Source organism: Necator americanus, chromosome V (assembly GCF_031761385.1).
Source record: "Necator americanus strain Aroian chromosome V, whole genome shotgun sequence".
Classification (NCBI taxonomy): domain Eukaryota; kingdom Metazoa; phylum Nematoda; class Chromadorea; order Rhabditida; family Ancylostomatidae; genus Necator; species Necator americanus.
In genome coordinates, this window is record NC_087375.1 from 2,063,759 (window position 1) to 2,082,550 (window position 18,792).

Consider the following 18,792-nt stretch of genomic DNA (forward strand, 5'->3'; position numbering starts at 1 on the left):
TTTTGCACTGAATGGTCAATGGATCAAAACAAATTCCGAAAGAATTCGAGAATTTCGCTTTAATTTCGTGAGTAGGTCTCTACTTAAATGGAGAGTTTGATTCCGTTTCCAGAAAATGGGATCTTTTTAGTGGAGGTTCTGGACGTGTTTCGCAGTAATAAAGTGAAAACGAGAACACAGTTCATAAATCTGAGAACGGGATGTCTCAATTTGCACAACGACACAACTCTTTACACTTTTAGAATTCATATGAAATCACGTAAAGGGAATTACATTACTCGCTTCAATAACAAGAGTAGTTTTATCAGTTGCTACGAATTAGTTACTTTAATTCTAAGGGAATTTTCCTTATATTTTTCTTATTATTTTTATTTTAGTTTCTTTATTGTCTTAAAAATTACGTTTTGAAGCTTTCCTATCAGTGTAAGGAACCAAACACCGAACGTTTCCCCGGAATGCGCGTTTAAACAGGCGTTCGTTCAAGGACCTTTTCAAGTAAACTGCATCATGTGCAGATAATCATTGTTTATTTGTTTATTGTTGTTGTTATTAGTGGTTCTTTATTCTTTCATTGTTGCTATTACTTGTTTATTTACATTTTGAGTAGCACAGAAGAACTTTCTACTTCTTTAACCAGAAAAATTTACAGGTACACTGTACTACAAGTAATAATTGAATTTTAAATTTACAGAATGGCTATTATTGCCTTAGCTGTTGTTTCTATGGGATTCTCATACTTTCTAATATGGGTCCCATTTCTCATAGAATGGATCAAGAAGAGGTTACGTGTGATTGAGTTGGTCGATCGTTTCCCAGGCCCTAAGGCGTTTCCGTTGGTCGGATGCGCTTATCAATTCAGTTTCGACAGTTACAGTTAGTTTTTTTTTAGAAGACATCTTCTTTACAGTTCAAATTTCCTTTTATTTATTTGTTTATTTGTTCATTTACTTTTTTATTTAGTTATTAGATTCTTCATTCCACACGTACAAGTAACTTTTCTCTTAAGAATTCACATACCTCATGGAGGAGATTTTCGAAAAATTTTCCTCTGGTCTCAATGGGAATGGTGTCTTCAGGATGTGGCTTGGGCCAATTCCTGTCGTGTTCATCTGTAGAGCAGATGCTGCTAAGGTACAATTGAATTACAGTACCCGCTAATCGTGCTGTTATTCTTCAATGGAAAATAAAAACTAAATAAATGAACTAAATTAATACAATTAATCAAACTGTATATTTTAATTGTGAGGACTGCTGTATAAAAACTCGTAAACTAATTCAAAATAAATGTAAAAAATAATAATAACAAAAATAATATAATTCAAAAACTCAGAGTTCTTGAAGCACTTTGTGTTTACGCAAAAAGTAGTCAAAAGAAGTAAAAAAATAAAAAAGGAAAACTCAAAGAACTTTAAGCACTGTGAAGTTTATCCTCTTTCTCATTTTTTTCTTTCATTTTTTCAGGCGATTCTGGAAAATAGCAAGGAAATATCGAAACCTGCAGAAGGTTATACGAGACTCCAAGAATGGCTCGGAAAAGGACTTCTTACAAGGTTTAATTACGGGTATACGCTACCGTGTCTAATGAGATATCCTAGCCGTATATTTCTAGTAACGGAGATCGTTGGCGAACGAGGAGAAAGATGCTTACACCAGCTTTTCATTTCTCTATTCTCAATGATTTTATGCCAATATTTAACAAGGTGAACAGCTTATTTTTTCCATTTTTATTTCTTTATTTATACGCCTCAAGGACATGATCATGAACAAACGATCAAAGTGTAGTCGTCGTAATAAGACCAAAACATGCAATCAGGGAAGCAAATCACGACAAAACCATGAAGAAAATGAAACCAACAAAAAGAACGCATTAATGAATATCTAATCAATGGTGCCGATCTTTATAAATTAATAATAATAATATTTGCAAAGAATGACTATGTAAGTGAAACGCTAATATTTCCATTACAATTTTTTATGTACAAAAGGGTATAACTATAGGGTATAACCCTTTGTAGCATACGTAGCGCAATCGGTAATTCCCAGCAGAATAATTATGATCCTTCAATTAAAGGCAGCGTATCAGGAAATTGACGTGGTGCGGAAACCTCAAGAAAAACATGTAGTTCGGGTTTTAGATTCCCAAAACGTCCATGGTTCCGCTCTATTCCCTTTACTGGTCCAAAAAAAAACGGGGTGGGAACTGCTTTATTTCCTACGACACACGTTAGGACGCGCACACTTACACACGTTTCCGCCCACTCAGCAACCTTTAGTCATTGGTTTTACTTGAAGCAAAAGCAGGCAAAGGGAACTCATTGATCTTCGACAGCTCGCACTTGGATGCGGCGCTTGCGCAAGGCTGCCACGTAGCAGCAGTTGAAATCGTCGTAACTCCGAAACTCTAGAAATTGTAAGTCCCAACTCTACGTTTTACCTGCGCTTTCCTACCACCACGTCAATTCTCCCATGACTCCCATGTGTACATACGGGCATTTCTGGATCTTTTGTTACGCATTTTGTTTTCCACAAAAATCTCAAGATCTTGCAGACAAATGCTGCCTTTACCGAAAATTCGGAACTGACGAGAGTAAAAATGACATTCCTTTATTTTACTTCAATAGTTCTTTGTATTAAACCTTGTTCAGCCAGGATATTTCAATTTCAGGAAGCTGCAATTCTTCTCGAACAATTCTCGAAATTTTCTGACACAGGCTGCTGTGCTGACGTTTTTCCACTCATAAAACTGTGCACATTGGATGTTATATGTGGTAAGGATTGCGTTCCGACCTCATTCCATACCGTATCTAAAAAAATGGTAGAAACTAGGTTGAAGAAATCCGGGAAAATGTTCCAGAATCCGCAATGGGAGTGAATATTCGAGCACAATTGGGTGAAAACAAGGAATATGTCCGTTCGGTTAAGGACGTTTGTCAACTGCTGTGGGACCGAGAACGATTACCTTGGCTATGGCCAACCGCGCTTTGGCAACTTTCGGGAAAAGCGATCAGACTCGACAAAGCGTTGACGATTGTCCAGGGTTTTTCTCGCAAAGTATCTCTTCGTTTCTGTTTTTCACAACCTACCCACTCGAAAAAAAAAAGAAAAACCTCTTCCAGGTTATTGCCGAAAGAAAGAAATTGTTCGGGATGAAACCACGAGATCCAGCGAAGAAACCGGCTTTCCTTGATCTTCTCCTGGAAATGCAAGAAGCTAACTCGTTAACGGACAACGATATCCGAGAAGAAGTGGATACTTTTATGTTCGAAGGTGTTTTTTTGAAGGATTTTTGGAAATTCCTAGCGGTTTTCATGTAGTTTTCATGACTCATGTAGTTTTATATGAGGTTTAAGGTCACGACACCGTTTCAAGTGCTCTAGGATACGCGCTTTTCTGTCTTGGAAATTATCCAGATGAACAAGAGAGACTCTTCGAGGAAGTTAAGGAAGTGATTGGTCAGCCCTCTTTTATGTATTTCTACAACTAATTAGTGCTAAAATATTTCACTAAGCACCATTCTAAAAATATCCTTATGTTTCCGACTTTAAGACATTTTCCTTTTTGTAAATTTCTACACTCGTATGTCCCATAAAATCTATCGCTTGGAAAATTCATTATTTTCGGAGTCAGTCCAAAGCAACAAAAGTAACGAGTACATGCGGCCATTTCTGGACCTTTTCCTACAAATTCTGGTATCCAAAAACTTTGAAATCCTGCAGATAAATCCCTCAAATCTCTTCTAGATCCTAAAAAAAGTAAGGTTTTCCTTAACAAGCAAAAATAAGATTATCCTTAGAAAACGAAAAAAAACGAATAAATAAAAACGAAGGATAAAAGACTCTGAATTTGTCTTGGGAAATTTCCATAATCTTTGGATCTCGTTTCTTGTTCCTGCTCCTCAAAAGCGTTGGGTTTCAGGTCCGAATGATCGCGATCTCACGTTGGAAGACTTGAGACGGTTGAAACAAACTGAGAAAGGTGCTTAAGGAGGCTCTTCGCGTATTTCCACCAGTTCCAATGATTGCTCGACGCCTACACAACGATGTGGAAATTTGTAAGTTCAGTTCCCACTTCCCATACCACTTTCTATGGATGATCATATAAAAGTTGTACTAGAAATGGCACTTTGAAGGTTATCTGCAACATTCATATCTGGTTTGTGTCCTTAGCTTTTTTTGTTATTTATTTACTTTAGTTTACTTTTTGTTTTGTTTTTATTTTTCAAGAAGAGAGGACTTAAAAGTTCTTTATTTTTTTGCTTATTTCTTGGAAATTATTATCATTTATTTATTTCCATTCGCCACATCTGCAGTTTTTTTAATCTATTTATTTATTTTCTGTTCTGTTCCATTTCGTTTTATTTTTTGTCCCGTTTTTATTTTTCAAAAAGAAAGGAGTTGAAAATCACTTATTTTTTTCACTTATTTAAATTTGCTGCAAACATAGTCGCGTAATCGCATCGCCTTCGAGGAAACTATAAAACCGAGCTACCGAACAACAAACGAATAACGAATTTGTTAACTGTTTCTTGAGAATAAACTCTTTTTTTTAATTATACAAACAATTGGATGATTTGCAAAACTATTAAATTTTAAAAGATTGTGATCAGACAGTCTTAGATCCTGTCAAAACTTCTTTTTTTAAGGTGGAGAAACCGTTCCCGCCGGTGTAACAGCAATGGTCGTACCATTCGGAACTCATCGAGACCCAAAGGTGAGGCGGTTGTTGAAGCAGTTCTTTTTTCCAAGATTCAAGATCTGTTTATGTTGTCAATAGTAACGATCGATTGTTAAGCAAAGAATACATTTGTACCTAATAGATGAGATAACCTTGCTACTTTTGTGGGAGAGGCTGTAGCGCAATCGGTAAGAGGTGCTGCTGTGACTGTACGGGGATCGATCAATGGTTCGAAATCGCCGCAGTATCAACTAAGCTTTTCATCATTCTGGAGTCGACTTTATACCCTTTTATATCAAGTTAGAATGACAAGAACCACATTGGGAGTTATCATTGGGAGTTCAAAATTTTTGAGAAATACCAAAGCTGTTTCGTATTTTCTACAAGTTCTCCATATAGGTAATACTATTCCATGATCATTTATCCGTGGTGACCTTGTCAGAATGTGCGGAACAGATTTAAAACCACTTTGGATGCTAAAAGTTACGTACATACGGTCTCTACTCGGCGAATAGCTTACGTTTTGCGTATTACGTTCCCCTTCTTTGGCCACTACGACCAAGGAGTCAAAGATCATCTACTTCTAAATCGTTCTTTCGGATCATTGGAGGTGGAAGAAGTAAATAACTCCATTTTGAGGAAGTACCTTCCAAAACGGATTCCATCACATATGCTTCAAATACCTATCATTTAGTAGTAACTTGTTCTATAATACGATATTGATCTAAAAATTGACAAAAATTAAATCGACATAAAAAAAACCAGAATACCATCTTCTAGGGAAAAAAATGTCCTTTCAAATAAAATTTTAGATAACGCTAAACCCTTTTTTACACGCGAGTTAAAATCAAAAAAATTAAATTAAACCGTGAATTGAAAAACGCCATTACTTATGCGTTAACCTAGTAGTTTCAAAATAATTCAAGAGGAAAAAAGAAAAAGATTTGTCCTTTGTTTGAACAATCATGCACTTTATAATCTATGATTGATGAGTCATTCATCCACACACGTAACACTGATATCGGGAGATAAAGAATAATCCTACACTAGTAGCTTTAGCAACTCCTAACGGATAATATGAAAAGTTACCTATAGGTAGGAATGTTGTGCATTCCAGACAAGAGTTGGTCTGGAGAAGAAAACAACTTGGTTCCATCATGCATTACACAAAATTGCAAATTACAGTATTTCTCTCGTCCACGAGATTTCTATCCTGATCACTTCGATATCGACGAATGTTCGAGACGCAGTTCTTACGCGTTCATTCCCTGGTCGGCTGGTCCACGAAATTGCATAGGTAGTTTTCCTTTTTCCTATGCCTATCATAATTTTCGCACTATACTATACTATCTGTGATCTTCTATCTCTAGAAATGGTCCTGTTTCTCCTTTCTAGGACATGGTATGGTGAAAAATTCATTGTATACAGTTGTGGTGGTGGATTACATATCTTGCTTTTATTGAAAAAAGCTCTTTGAGTGTTGATTTTTTTTTGATATTTTTTATCTTTTGATATAATATTTTGAGAACTTCAGTAAGTGTTAAAAGATGGAAGGTGAAGTTCGAGTCAGAGGTCATCCGACTCGTAGTTTGATAATAATATGGTAGCGGTAATAGGTAATGTAATACGGTAGCGAATTTTATAGTTTTTTTATTATCAAAAACACCTGATGTTGTGCTTCTGTCTAAAAAGAATTAATCCCTTAATTTTGATACAAAAATAGCTGTCCGATGTTCTGTAGTTAGTTTCAATTCATTATTGATATACTATTTGCTTATTTACACAGTTTTTTTAAATCTAAGCTTATTGTTTCTAGGTCAAAAATTTGCTGTACTGGAGGAGAAGGTGATGTTAGCTCGACTGGTTCGTCGATACCGTTTCCGAGCGACAATGACATTCGAACAGAATCGTGGACTACCCGAACTTATTCTGAGGCCAAGTCAAGGAATTCCTTTAATTATCGAAAGACGAGCTGACTAGATGCAATTTCTTGCTCCCTTAAATTAGACACACTCCTCAAAATCCCAAAATCTCTGATTGTACCTCAAAAGACTACAAGTCCGAGTGACAGTGTGCTCAAATTCCAAGAGTTATTGGGTCAATAGCAGTGCTGGCTATATGCATACGAGTTGGTATTAAGTATGGATGTATATTTTTGTAATCGATCATCATGTTCTTCGTGTTCATTTCATTTTTGTTCATTTTGTTGATACGCTTCTCACTGCTGAGAAGTATTTTTTCCTTGAGCTTTTTGCATAAATAGTCTTGTGTTTTTCTTAAGTCCTATTTTTTTTTTCTCAAATTTCATAGCCGTTGGCATCTCTATATGTGCTACTTATATGAAGAGTGATATAAAAAGCAGTAATTCCCAACTAACGAGCTATGGAATACTTCATATCGATAAAGACATGTACTATAATAGTATGCAGCAATCACTTATGACGGAACGGGTGTAGCGCAGTCGGTAACAGGTGCCAATGTGACTGCGTTATCGATCGATGGTTCGAAACCCTCTCTGTGGCCACCAGGCCCTCTCATCCCTTCGAGGTCGGCAAATTCGTACCAGAGTTGTCGGGGAGGATAAAAACACTGACCTGGTACGTAAAAAAAAAACATAGGAAAGATGAGTGCTTACCTATTACTTATAGCTTTATAGCATTCGCGATACGCTGTGAACTATAAAATTGTCCCACATGCAGTTCCTTAAAGGCATCACTCCACGAATCTGAGGTGGTACGGATTTCAGGTGGAGTATTCGTTTACGGGATCGTAGATTAGGGAGAGGGGGGTGATTCCGTCAATTTCTTGATAATTTCCGTAAAAAACGACTCGGAAGATACGGCTTCGGGCAATCTGGCGCACTGTTTTCCACAGGGAGTTCGACTGGAGCTTTGTGCGGCGCCGCATCTTCCGGGACGTTTTTTATGGCAATTAGGAAGAAATGGACGGGATCACCCCCTCTCCATAATCTACTATCCCGTATACGAATACTCCACCGTGAAATCTGCACCACCTCAGATTCCTGGGGTGATGCATTTAACGTTATTTAGACCCCAGCCTTTAAGGACACTGTAATTTACGCAGATCTCATTCGCCTTGGGTGACAGTCTGTAAGAAGGCGGTGGTTCACCAATCCCGCTATTCGATGAAACTGGTCAGTTTGTTTTCTTCCTGCAGTTCTTGTGTGGTGCATTTAGAACGATATCGAGGTTTAGCAAGCAGAAAGAAGTGAATGATGGGGTATCCGTAGCATCAAAAATCTCCGAAAACCATCCTCACACCTTTGATACAGACGAAGTTATCGCAATTTTAGGCCATAAATGAATTTTCACAAAAACCTCGTTGGCAAAACAAGAAAACATAAATTCAGTTCAAAATGTCAAGAAGAGAGCACTTGCAAATTACTACGAGCTACATTATGGTTATAATCTATATGTTTCAATTCCTATGAAGTTTGCCAATCAAAATCCTGGAAAATTGTCACCAAATCACTGCTTCTCAAACTCAGTTGAGCTTACCGAGTGAGTTTTGACCATCAGAATCAAATTTCGTACAACTTCGCAGGCCTAGGATTGAAAAACGGCGAACGCTAAGGGCATATTCCAGGATTCCTATCCTTATCGAAACAAAGGCATCACACCACGAATCTGCTGCGATGCCTTTGAGGTCTTGGCATTTTTTAATGAAAAGATGTGGACATGAGACATTTTTGCAAAACCAAGTTCGAAAACGAAAAATGCAAACAAAGGAAAGAAAAGGAACGAAAATAAAATCCTGGCGAAATAATATTTTTGAGGGGTCCCCACAGAGGTACCAAAAGATAAAAGTAATGGAAAGCGACTTTTCTAAAACCATGCGGACCTACTAGTGCACCAATAAAGTGCACGGCGTTGATCAATTCCTATGGGGATGCGCCCACGCGTTCGACTTCAACTCAGACTCCATTTGAGGTTTATGAACACGCGTACAGCCTTAAAATGACTTGCGAGGGCTAGCCGATGTCCCAAATCAGTGTTTTCATCCTCCCACACAAGGCTGGTATCAATTTTTACCAATCGACTCCGAAGAGATGGAGGGCTCGGTTTGCCCCAGGAAATGCACACATTATGCACAAATATACAGATGGAAAGGGCAAAAAGCTACGAAATTTAAAAGAAACGCGAGAATTCCCGAAAAAAATGTGGAGACAGCTCAGAGCACGTTTCTGCCATATTGCGTCGCTCCTTCAACATTTTTAAGGCCTACCGTATTTCGCTTGTGCGTAGTTATATGACATTGTGTGTAGTAAAAGAAAGAAGCATCTACTTGACGTTTGTACTCCGTGCGAAAGTGTTCGAAGTGATTGCTGACCACGTATTCGTTGTTAATTAAAGCTATCCGCTATAGGGAAGGACTGGATGCCGAAAGTAGGATGCTCTCGGGAGCAACTAATCGAATATGACTCAGTTGTAGGTTCTGATTTGGTTCTAGATGGTAGATTTGTCGATTTCTACGGCTTGTTGAGTCCTATGTTGTTCATTCTTTGTTGTTGAAACGTTGATGAAATCCAGAGCGATAGTGAGACGTTGTCTTCCGTGTCTGACTTGGACTTATCCGATGTGGAAGACGTTCTATCCGATGATAGCAGTGACCTTGAAGACGGGGAAGTGATTGAAAGTAATGAAGAAAAGGATGAGTGGAAAGGTATTTGTTGAGAGATTATATTTGTTCAAGTTTTCACCGTCTGCTAATTTTGTTTTATTCCCGTTCATATTTCTATTTTTCCAAACCTCTTTATTTTCAAGTACACTTAAATTAGAAACAAACACTCACAACTCTTTCCTCAACTGCGCAGATGGTAGAGTTGTCGAGAATTTGTAACAAAATCCTAAAGGATCCCCATCATAATCTTAGAAGGAATAAAAAATCAAATTTAGCCTAGAAAGTCAGCAGGATCTTGCGAGGTTTTGTGGCTCTTTTAAAACCAGTGATGTCCTTGTCTATGCAAACAGACGTTATTGTTGTGAGGGGAAAAATCTGTGAATGACTTACTTCTCTAATCGTGTTCGGGGAAGATATCCATTTTTAGAGTCATATTTTCTTTTTCCACATTCCTTAGGGATCATATTCGTTTCTGTTACACTTCACGATTCTTTCCAAATTCTTCCCAAGTTATTTCTTTTAAATCATTTGATAGTAAATTACTTTAATCATTAAGGTGATGATTTGTTACTGGATCAGGAAGTGCTCAGAAGGTTAATGAATGAGGAGGCAAGTTCTTCTTTTTTTGTGGAAAAATGGACAATTAGTTTTTTTTTTAATAGAAAGCTAGGGTTGACCCAGACAATGTTAAAATACCTGAGTTGACTGTGCTTGTGGAAACTGTTGATTCTGAGCACTATGAAAAGGTTAGTTTTCCAATTCTAGTCGTTCACATCTTTTTTTTTCGAACCTGCATGCTTTTGTATAGGACATAACAGTGTTCTTAAGTTAGGTATGTATGCCATGATTTAATATCTGCTTGTTTGAGGATGAGAACGGCAGCAAGCAGTCATCCACAGGAAAAGAAATTCTAGACAATTTCAAAGCCATTTTAAAAAATGTGCAGCGGATGAAAAAAGAAAGACCCAAGCTTGAAGCTCCTGAGAAGATTTTAATGCACTCATGTTGGAGATGTGAGTTTTTTAATCTTTGCTCATATCTTCCCGAGAATTTAGTTCTGGTACTGAGGGATAGTCTTTCTGCTCCTATTTTTTTAATTTACTGAAAAGATACTTACATCTCTGGGCATATAATTGTAATTAATGTATCGTAATTGTAATTAATAATAATTGTAGTCTATAATTTTTCGGGTTGTACTCAGTACTCCTTCACCATGATATAGTGTTCCACAATCGCAGTTGCATGTCGGATTGTGATGCATGGGGATTGTGATCACCCTCATACAGACAGTCATTCCTGTTCTTCTCGATTTCATCAGAACAGCACTCATGGTGTAGATACCACCAAGAATTCGTCTTTGCAAAACTTAATTGGTTACCCGACACATGTAGTGAATATTTGTGGGAAAGATGAAACACTCTGCTGCTACTTGGTGTTGGAGAAATCCAAGAGATTCTGCTCAGTGTTCTAGCGATTTCTTTCATGTTTGCAGAGCTCACTTTCAGGTGCGCAAAGCGCAGCGAACAGCAGCTCCGAGTCGGCGTCTGCTTCGTCATCTGACGACAGTGATTCTACTTCTGACGACGAGAGTACCTCCACCGACAAAGATCTCTCAGAAACTGATGGCAGTGGTGACAGTAACAGCGACGAGGACGACGCTTACGATTATGATGACTCAGACAATAACAGCGATGTTGAGAAGATGAACACTAGACAACGAAGCTCGTACCTTTTGAGGAAAGAGGTACCTATCCTGCTAAATACTATGTACAACTACTTCTATTCGCACCTTACCGTTATTCTTGCAGTTTGACAGAAAATATAGGAGTCGAGCTGCATTATGTGAGGATATATGCTTTAATGAACCCGAAGTAGTAAGTTCCACTTTCATCTGTCGATGAAATCATACCTATTTTTGATTTATCCTTCTACAGGGTGCATACGGGCTTTCATGTCGGTGTTCTGCTTCAGCTAGGCAGAACGGCTTACGTCACAGTGTGTTTCCAGGAGAATCGCGAATACCGCAGTGTATTCAAAATAGAAAGTGAGGTTTGGTGTTGGTGTTGGTGGTTGTGCAATGTTAATACAACTTGCTATGTATTGTTGTCCGCATATCAGCTAATGAACGCTAATTCTATTACGAATTTTATCTGAATGTGTGGATTTACTGGGATAGGTTGGGGAAGAATTTAATCTCCAAGAAAATTCTTAGATCCAAAGATTTAAGGTTAAAATTGAAAAAATCAAACAGTTAGCTGGAATGGGGTGTTCCGTACCCTTAGTGGAACCTTCGCCGTTGAACGCTTGTTGTCCTCTCTGTAAGGTGGCTGCTTTCTCTTTCCTACAACGAAAAAGATGTAATTTTACGCAGAACACGATTACTGTGTGCATTTTAACTGGAAAACATCCTTGCTTTCTCATTTCTTGAGAACCAGTTGCACTGAAATTCTTTTACACTAGTAATTTCCATATTTCATTCTTTACTTCTATGAGAGCTCTGATTTTTATCATTTTTTAAATCATTGACTGCAGCACTAGCTTTTCAGTAATGCCGACAGACTGCACCATTATGTATTAGTTGTTAAAAGACCATCCGCTCCACTGGGTGAGGGGACCCGGACTCGAATAAGTTTCGGTGGAGAGTCTTATATCTTCCAAGGGTTATCTGTGAGTTTTTGGCGCACATTTTTGTCATATTTAACACCTAATTGAAGGTTTTATCTAATGAAATCCGCTACTTTTGACCTTATGAATGTTTTTTCCCTTGCACTTACTTTTATTGTCTCACCTTCTCTTTATAAAATGCTTCAGAATCATTTTTTGCAATTCTCCCGCTTAGATCTTCCTCCACCGCGAGCTTCCTGGAGTGCTGCCCAGTATGCCGGTATCACGGTGGACAAATGAATACGAATTCCATTTTGAGAAGGCCCCTATGATTGAAGTACGCTCCTATAGATTCTTTGAATTTGTTTTTTTTTTCACTTTTTGCTTATTTTAGTGTTTTACCGTTGAAGAACTCGACCTGTTTCATCAATATCTCTTTGTGGATTTGCTGGAATTATACGACGAATCTTTGCGTGCATTTGGCGTCCAAGACGGGTGTCCGATCTATCACGTCATGCCTCGTTTCATTTGCGAACGAGGTTTGTTTTTCTTTGTTTTTTTGTTAAAGGATTTTGGAAATCACAAAACTGAAAAATTGTCGTAGAGCTTCTAAGAGCTCCTCTGGTGCGTCATTAAATCATATTGACTTCAGGTGACTCCCGTAAACTATTGCCAATGGGAGAGGTGATTCGTTATCTTTGCGGTTCGTTCAAACCTCTGTTGACAGAAGAAGAAATTGCGCATTTTGAACGCTCTACGGATGCTGATATGTTGCGGACCTTGTTGCCTAAGAAATTCCAACTATCCACAAATCCACGAAAGGTACTTTAAGATGCGATTTGTTGTGACATGCATACGCCTTCTTGGACTAGTTGACAACAGCACAATTTCTTGCTTTTATTGGGTAATGAGAAATCCAGGAAAAATTGCAGTGAGCAGATCGTAACATGTTTCTGCATTTGAATCCACAATCCTTCAAACGATTGAGGACTTCATCAAACTCTAGCGTTCTCGCTGAGCTTAAAGGCAGCGTTTCATGAAATTGACATAGAATGGAAACCCTAAATAAAACGCAGAGTTTCGGTTGTAGATTAGCGAAACAAGCTTGACTCAGTTCAGCTTCCTCTAATCGTAAAAAAACAGCGTGGAAGACGTCGTTCTTTCCTACGAAGTCGACTGCGACGCGTCACCCAACCAGAAGCATAGGCGTGCACGTTCTAACGTACCTCGTAGGGACTAAAACGGTTCCCAAGCAATTTTTAGGAACACCAGGAAGAATTAAGCAGGGCCACGTCCGTTTCCATAATCTACGACCCGAATTCTACATTTTCCTTTGGGTTTCCGTACCACGTCAGTTTCGTGATATGCTGTCTTTAATGGGAGGAATATATCCGAATGGTCCTACTATGGATATTATTATAGATTGCATTACTTTTGTAGCCTTTTTCACATCTAGCTGTCTTATGAAATTTGTCTAGGATCCAATGTTTTGCATCTTTAATAAGTTGATTGAATTTTTAGAGACCATCAACAATTCGTGTCGACAACATCAAAAGATTGCCGGACAATTCTGGTTTTGGGATCGAGCACAAGACTTCGCCGTATGTTTTTCTTCATGTGTCCTTTCCGTTATATTCAAATTTTTACAGACCTATTGCGTACGCTAACCTCAAAAATCCAGAACTAGTTGAAGCACAGCGTCGTCTTGGTAAATTGCGTCATATACAGTCCAACAGTAATCCTGGGAATTCACATCCAGAACAGATAGAAGATATCAATGTTCTTTTAAAACGCATCAATGAACTCAAGCAGCAAAGGTTAGTGGGTCTATTATTTTTTCTTTTACTTTTTTTGAGTCAGAAAACTACAAAAGGGTAGACAAGAAACTACAAAAGGGTAAACACAAAGTGTGGACTGAAGGGAGAAAGTTTTTATTAGCAAGCGAGCGTATGTCATAAGAGTCAGAAAAAAATTATGATGGTTCTTCCGAAACTGTGTATAGTATTTAATATTGGAACGACCTGAAGTGTAGTTTCGTGAGCAGCTGCATTCGAAGCGTAGGAGGCTTTGCGATCGGAGACCCTCGCTAGTTCTTGTTTGAAGAGTAGGAAGATCCCGTCGTTGCATCGAATAAAGTTGTGCACGGGAACGACACGACACCGCTGTGGTCCCGCCTCGATAGCTGCGGTTGACTTCAGCGCCTCGCTGCAAGCGCAGCTGCTTACACAACTGCACCGAGCTTCGAATAGTTTTGACTCAACCATAAATTTACGGTCCTTTGGGGATGAATGTGTTGCGGTCAGTGCGTATGTCTTCGATGAAAAGAGGTTTGCAGTGCTTTAATGCAGGTATGCTCAGTGCATAGCGTTTCGTACTTTTTAGGTCTACAACACTGAATGCCACAAGGATCATTCCCTGTAATGGGTTCTTTGGTACCGGATTATATGCTGATATAACAGCACATGTTCTTTTATTGATTCTCTCAGTGAAACACGCTCGGTTCCACTGGTCGCTTCTTGTAAGTAAAATCTTTTTTTTTTCAACTCGCAGAGGTACATCCGTACAATTGTTTTTCTTCAGGAGTTCGAGAAGATCATCGGCTATAGTTTTTCTAACCGCACACTTATAGAGTTAGCATTCACACACCCATCCTACAAAAATGATTTCGGTAAGCACTTCTTAAATCGTTTCAAATCATTAGCCAAGTTCTTTTGAGCAGTTATTTGGTTTTAAGACATTTGCATTTATGGGAAATGTTGTGCATCGCGTAACGCATCACTTCGTTATACACTGTTCTTCGGTATCATACCACATAGTAGAGAATGTCCAGACTTTATTCTTGGGAATAAAAATGCCGAAAAAGCTGGAAAGAAACGTGTGGGACAACCCAAATTGTATGTGTTTGAGTGTCATACTAATACACTCGGCTTTGCTCAGTGATTAACCCTTCCTACAACACTACTAAATTGTGTTACTTTTATCGAAAACTACTTGAAAAGAAGAAAAATAAGAATAGGGAAAAAAGGTTTTTTTTTCAAAACTATTCTATTTGAGGAACCAATGTTGACCACGTGAAGACAACTTTGACAAACTGCTCTTTTCGAAGATATACGCCATTCACTGAGAATAATGAGAAGAAGAAAGGTGAACCATTACTAATTCACCTCCTTTTTATCGTTGTCGTACTCATTGAAGTACTCCTTTGAAGGTTTCCGTAATTTGATGCATATAATGGCGCAGTCTGGATCTAGTAGTGCTGGCTTGTCTAAGGTTGCCCACAATGAAAGACTCGAATATCTTGGAGATGCCGTTGTTGAATTGGTAAGGTTTCTTCTTGTACACTGAATTTACTCTGGGTAATTCCAGCTGAGTTTTCCATTCAAAGTCTACAGATTCAGGACGTAGAATAGTTAAATCAGTAGGCTTCTCAATTCTTAAATAAAAACTAATGATAACCCAGTCATTAGCACGAACATATAATGATACATTTTTGAAATTACCATTAACCGAATGTGCTTTCTCCCTTTTTTTGCTGCTTCGTAACTGCTAATGACGATGCTGTTTGTTAATTTTTATTGGGTTCTGGATGCAACAATCAGTTATCAATTGAGCCTCTAAAAGAATCTGAAGCCACAAGGCGAACATAATTTCCAAAAGAAAAAAAAACCATAATCCAAACATGAAATCGAAGTAATGTGGCCTCCCGTTCATTCTCCATGAGGAATATCATCAGGATTAGGGTGATGGGAGACCAATCCGTCGAATCCCTTTCTCCTTGATAATAATGTTAATAATAAGTAATGTAATATTAGTAATAAATAATAATAATAAAATGTTTGCCTATTTTCTCATTTATTTTTCTATTCTTCTTATTTCTTATTTCTATTTTCAACAGTGCGATATCGTTCAGGTGGTTTCAAGTCGATTATTTTTTATTTTGCCCCATCAAGAAGAGGGAGGGCTCGCCACTTATAGAAGTGCTCTTGTACAGAACAGAAATCTTGCTGCTTTAGGAAAGGTTACTTATTAAAGTGTTTTTACTTTCTGTATTAGTTAAATACATTTAAAAGTAATTTTTTTGTTAGAAATTACGACTCGGTGACTGGATGATGTATGCACATGGGATAGATTTATGCGATGAGGAAGATTTTCGGAAATCTTTAGCGAATACGTTTGAAGCTGTTCTTGCTGCTATATATCTTGATGCTGGAATAGAGGAATGTGATCGGTAACTCTCGCCATCCTATTTTTTTTCTCTTTAAGTCATCAAGTGACTTTCTTTCATTTGATTTGATACTTTTACTGCATGCTTTTTTTTAGCATTTTTGCTGATGCAATGTTTGGAGATGACAATACAGTGAGAAATCAATGGCTTAATGTTCCCGATCATCTCTTAAAAGTATGGAATTTGATTTGTTGGTGTTGGATTTCTCGGCTCAATCTCATAAATCTCTATTTGTTATATTTGTTTAGATAGAACAACCAAATGGTGACCGAATGCTTATTGACAGCACCGAGGAGTTGAAAGAATTGACCAATCTGGAGAACACGCTTGGTTTCAAATTTCAAAATATTCGGTTACTGGCTAAAGCGCTAACTCGCAGAAATGTTCCCTACAATACCCTCACTTGGTAGGTGTTAATGCTCTCTAAGTGTTAACGCTTTAATTTTTTATAATAGTCGATGTTTCGAGGAACTTAGACCTGTGAACCTTTCACCGGGTTCCGCTTATTCTAGAGATAGATCTTTAGGTGGTTAACAGATGCCCTGAGGCTCGCTTTTTTTCAGCGGTAACAATCAACGCCTGGAATGGCTTGGTGACGCGGTGCTGCAGTTAATAATATCTGATTATCTCTACCATCACTTTCCTAATCATCATGAAGGACACCTTTCGCTTCTTAGGACGTGTTTGGTTTGCAACGAAACTCAGGTAGAGTTATCGAAATATTCTACTACTTGCTAATTATTTATTTATTTATTTATTTATTTATTAACGAACTACTTTGAAAAACATTCTATTTTTATTACTTCAAATTGCACTTCAATTTCAATTACTGTTGTCCAGTAGAAGACTGATAATCTTCCAAAGGTTCCAGTCTCAAATTTGTGAAGACCTTGGCCTACACTACTTCATCATTGAACCACCTGGAAGTGGGTCTCGTATGGCTGAACTTAGTCTCAAGGACAAGGCTGATCTCGTTGAAGGTCTGTTGAGGTGAAGATCCAGCTGATCACCCTATAAATGTGCTAATTTATCCCGATTCAGCTCTAATTGGTGCCATTTTCGTTGATCGTGGATGGGATTACTGTCGAGTCTTCATCTATATATGTTTTCTTCCGCGTCTTAAGGTATGTGCTTTGAAGGTCATATCTTTTCTTTCCTTTTTCCCCGAAAACTGATGTTTAAAGATGTTGGCAAAAGTGAGGTTAAAAGATGTTGGGAAAATTGCTGCTATGTACACATAATGGTGAAGTAATCACATTAATAGTGTACAATTTATCTTATATCAAGAACAACTATAATTTTCACTTCCTTAGTTTTAATGCGCAGCTTTATAGAGCGACTGTAACGTTTTAAGTGACAATTTACGACCAATTAACTTTTTTTTTAAAGCACTTCATCGAATCGAAAAAGTGGAACGATTCCAAGTCTCAGCTACAGCAGTGTTGCCTTGCATTGCGAGATATCGATTCTAGCGATAGCTCTGTTCCTGATATGCCTGAATATAGGACTATTGGCATAGAAGGATCGACGAATGCACGTCACTACCGTGTAGCAGTTTATTTCAGGTTTAAAAGTTGTTTAACGTGGGGCTACTATGGTTTAACGCTACTCAGCTTTATTTCAGGAATATGCGTCTTGCGGTTGGTGAAGCTTGCACTGTCCACCTTGCTCAAATGGATGCAGCCAAAAAAGCGCTGGAAGAGTACAAGGAGATGTTTTCTTCACTATCAAAAAACAATGTAAAAAATGCAGCTAATGCGTTCATGAAGGTGAATTTATTTTGCTTAATTTGACATTTTGAAGAATTTTGCTGATTTTGCTGACAATCAACAACGAATCATTTTTTTTTTCAGAAGCTTCAAGAAGCTCAACAACGGCCGTCGACGTACTTCCCGAAGAAAGAAGACCGCCCTCGACCTCCTCCTTTGATTGGTTCCGGAGCTCCTACTATCTTACCACCTTTTGGGCTTGGTCATCCTCCAGGATTACTTCAAAGCGAGAACGCTTCACTGTCCTCCTCACAACAACAATTAAGGGAAGCGTCTCCACTAGTCAAACAAATGTTAAAGTCGGTGGCAGCTTCGTACAGGCAGTTCGCAGCAGCTTCATCACTTCAAAGTGCAATCATACAACAACCTATTCAAGCTGGTGCATCTGTACTGGGCCCACACATACCTCACGTGTTGGGCACCCTGCCTGCCGTGCCCTCCTATGGTCCATTACCTTTAGGACTGGCACCATCTTTTGGATCTCCTGTCCAGGCTCAACTCGGCAGTATAACATTTTCTCCTCCGTTGTTCCAAATGACACCACAATTCCTGAGTAATCCATCGGTAACGGCGATAAATCAGAATATTTTGCAGTTTGGAAGTCTGTTACATCCGACTCCTACTGCGCCCGCTCCAAGTTCCTTGATTCCGAACGCTTCAGAAGTGGGTCAGGGTAGCTCAAACCAAGCGGAGTCGACTAAACGACGGCATTCGTCGTCAAGAGGGCCGCTGAAGAGGCGAGGAGAGGCGGAGGTCCCAAACACAAAGCGCAGTTCTTTTCCTAATCGCCGGGTCGACAACGGGTTATCGTCAACGAGTAAGGAAAGGTCTCGACCACATCGATATCGGTTTAAGCATAAGCATTCCTCAAAGCGGTGA

General features: G+C 38.5%; 2 protein-coding genes across 3 annotated transcripts; both read left to right on the forward strand.

Annotated features, from left to right (window-relative positions):
* Nucleotides 1–11: 11 nt before the first annotated feature.
* RB195_012695 (uncharacterized protein) lies at nt 12–6,654 on the forward strand (the record flags this gene model as incomplete). 2 transcript variants are annotated; one of them, XM_064202190.1, is made up of 13 exons in its annotated part: nt 12–67; nt 692–873; nt 1,007–1,131; nt 1,462–1,550; nt 1,610–1,700; nt 2,666–2,768; nt 2,855–3,051; nt 3,117–3,267; nt 3,351–3,452; nt 3,916–3,975; nt 4,643–4,710; nt 5,860–5,971; nt 6,491–6,654. In XM_064202190.1, the coding sequence occupies 13 exons, from the start codon at nt 12–14 to the stop codon at nt 6,652–6,654; spliced, it is 1,500 nt and encodes a 499-aa protein (XP_064058071.1). The 2 variants fall into 2 exon arrangements, with proteins under 2 accessions (XP_064058071.1, XP_064058072.1); XM_064202191.1 differs by lacking the exons at nt 12–67; nt 692–873; nt 1,007–1,131; ... (1 more) ...; nt 1,610–1,700; nt 2,666–2,768 and having other exon boundaries at nt 2,863–3,051.
* Nucleotides 6,655–9,071: 2,417 nt separating this feature from the next.
* On the forward strand, nt 9,072–18,792 carry RB195_012696 (uncharacterized protein; the record flags this gene model as incomplete). Its single annotated transcript, XM_064202192.1, has 28 exons — nt 9,072–9,122; nt 9,225–9,357; nt 9,872–9,924; nt 9,978–10,061; nt 10,184–10,328; nt 10,821–11,059; nt 11,124–11,189; nt 11,250–11,359; nt 11,862–11,982; nt 12,155–12,256; nt 12,314–12,458; nt 12,572–12,741; nt 13,441–13,520; nt 13,569–13,736; nt 14,302–14,437; nt 14,500–14,587; nt 14,974–15,063; nt 15,128–15,240; nt 15,830–15,937; nt 16,005–16,147; nt 16,240–16,318; nt 16,393–16,550; nt 16,708–16,849; nt 17,016–17,124; nt 17,186–17,268; nt 17,534–17,709; nt 17,769–17,913; nt 17,998–18,792. 28 exons carry the CDS (start codon nt 9,072–9,074, stop codon nt 18,790–18,792), a joined length of 4,032 nt encoding a protein of 1,343 aa, XP_064058073.1.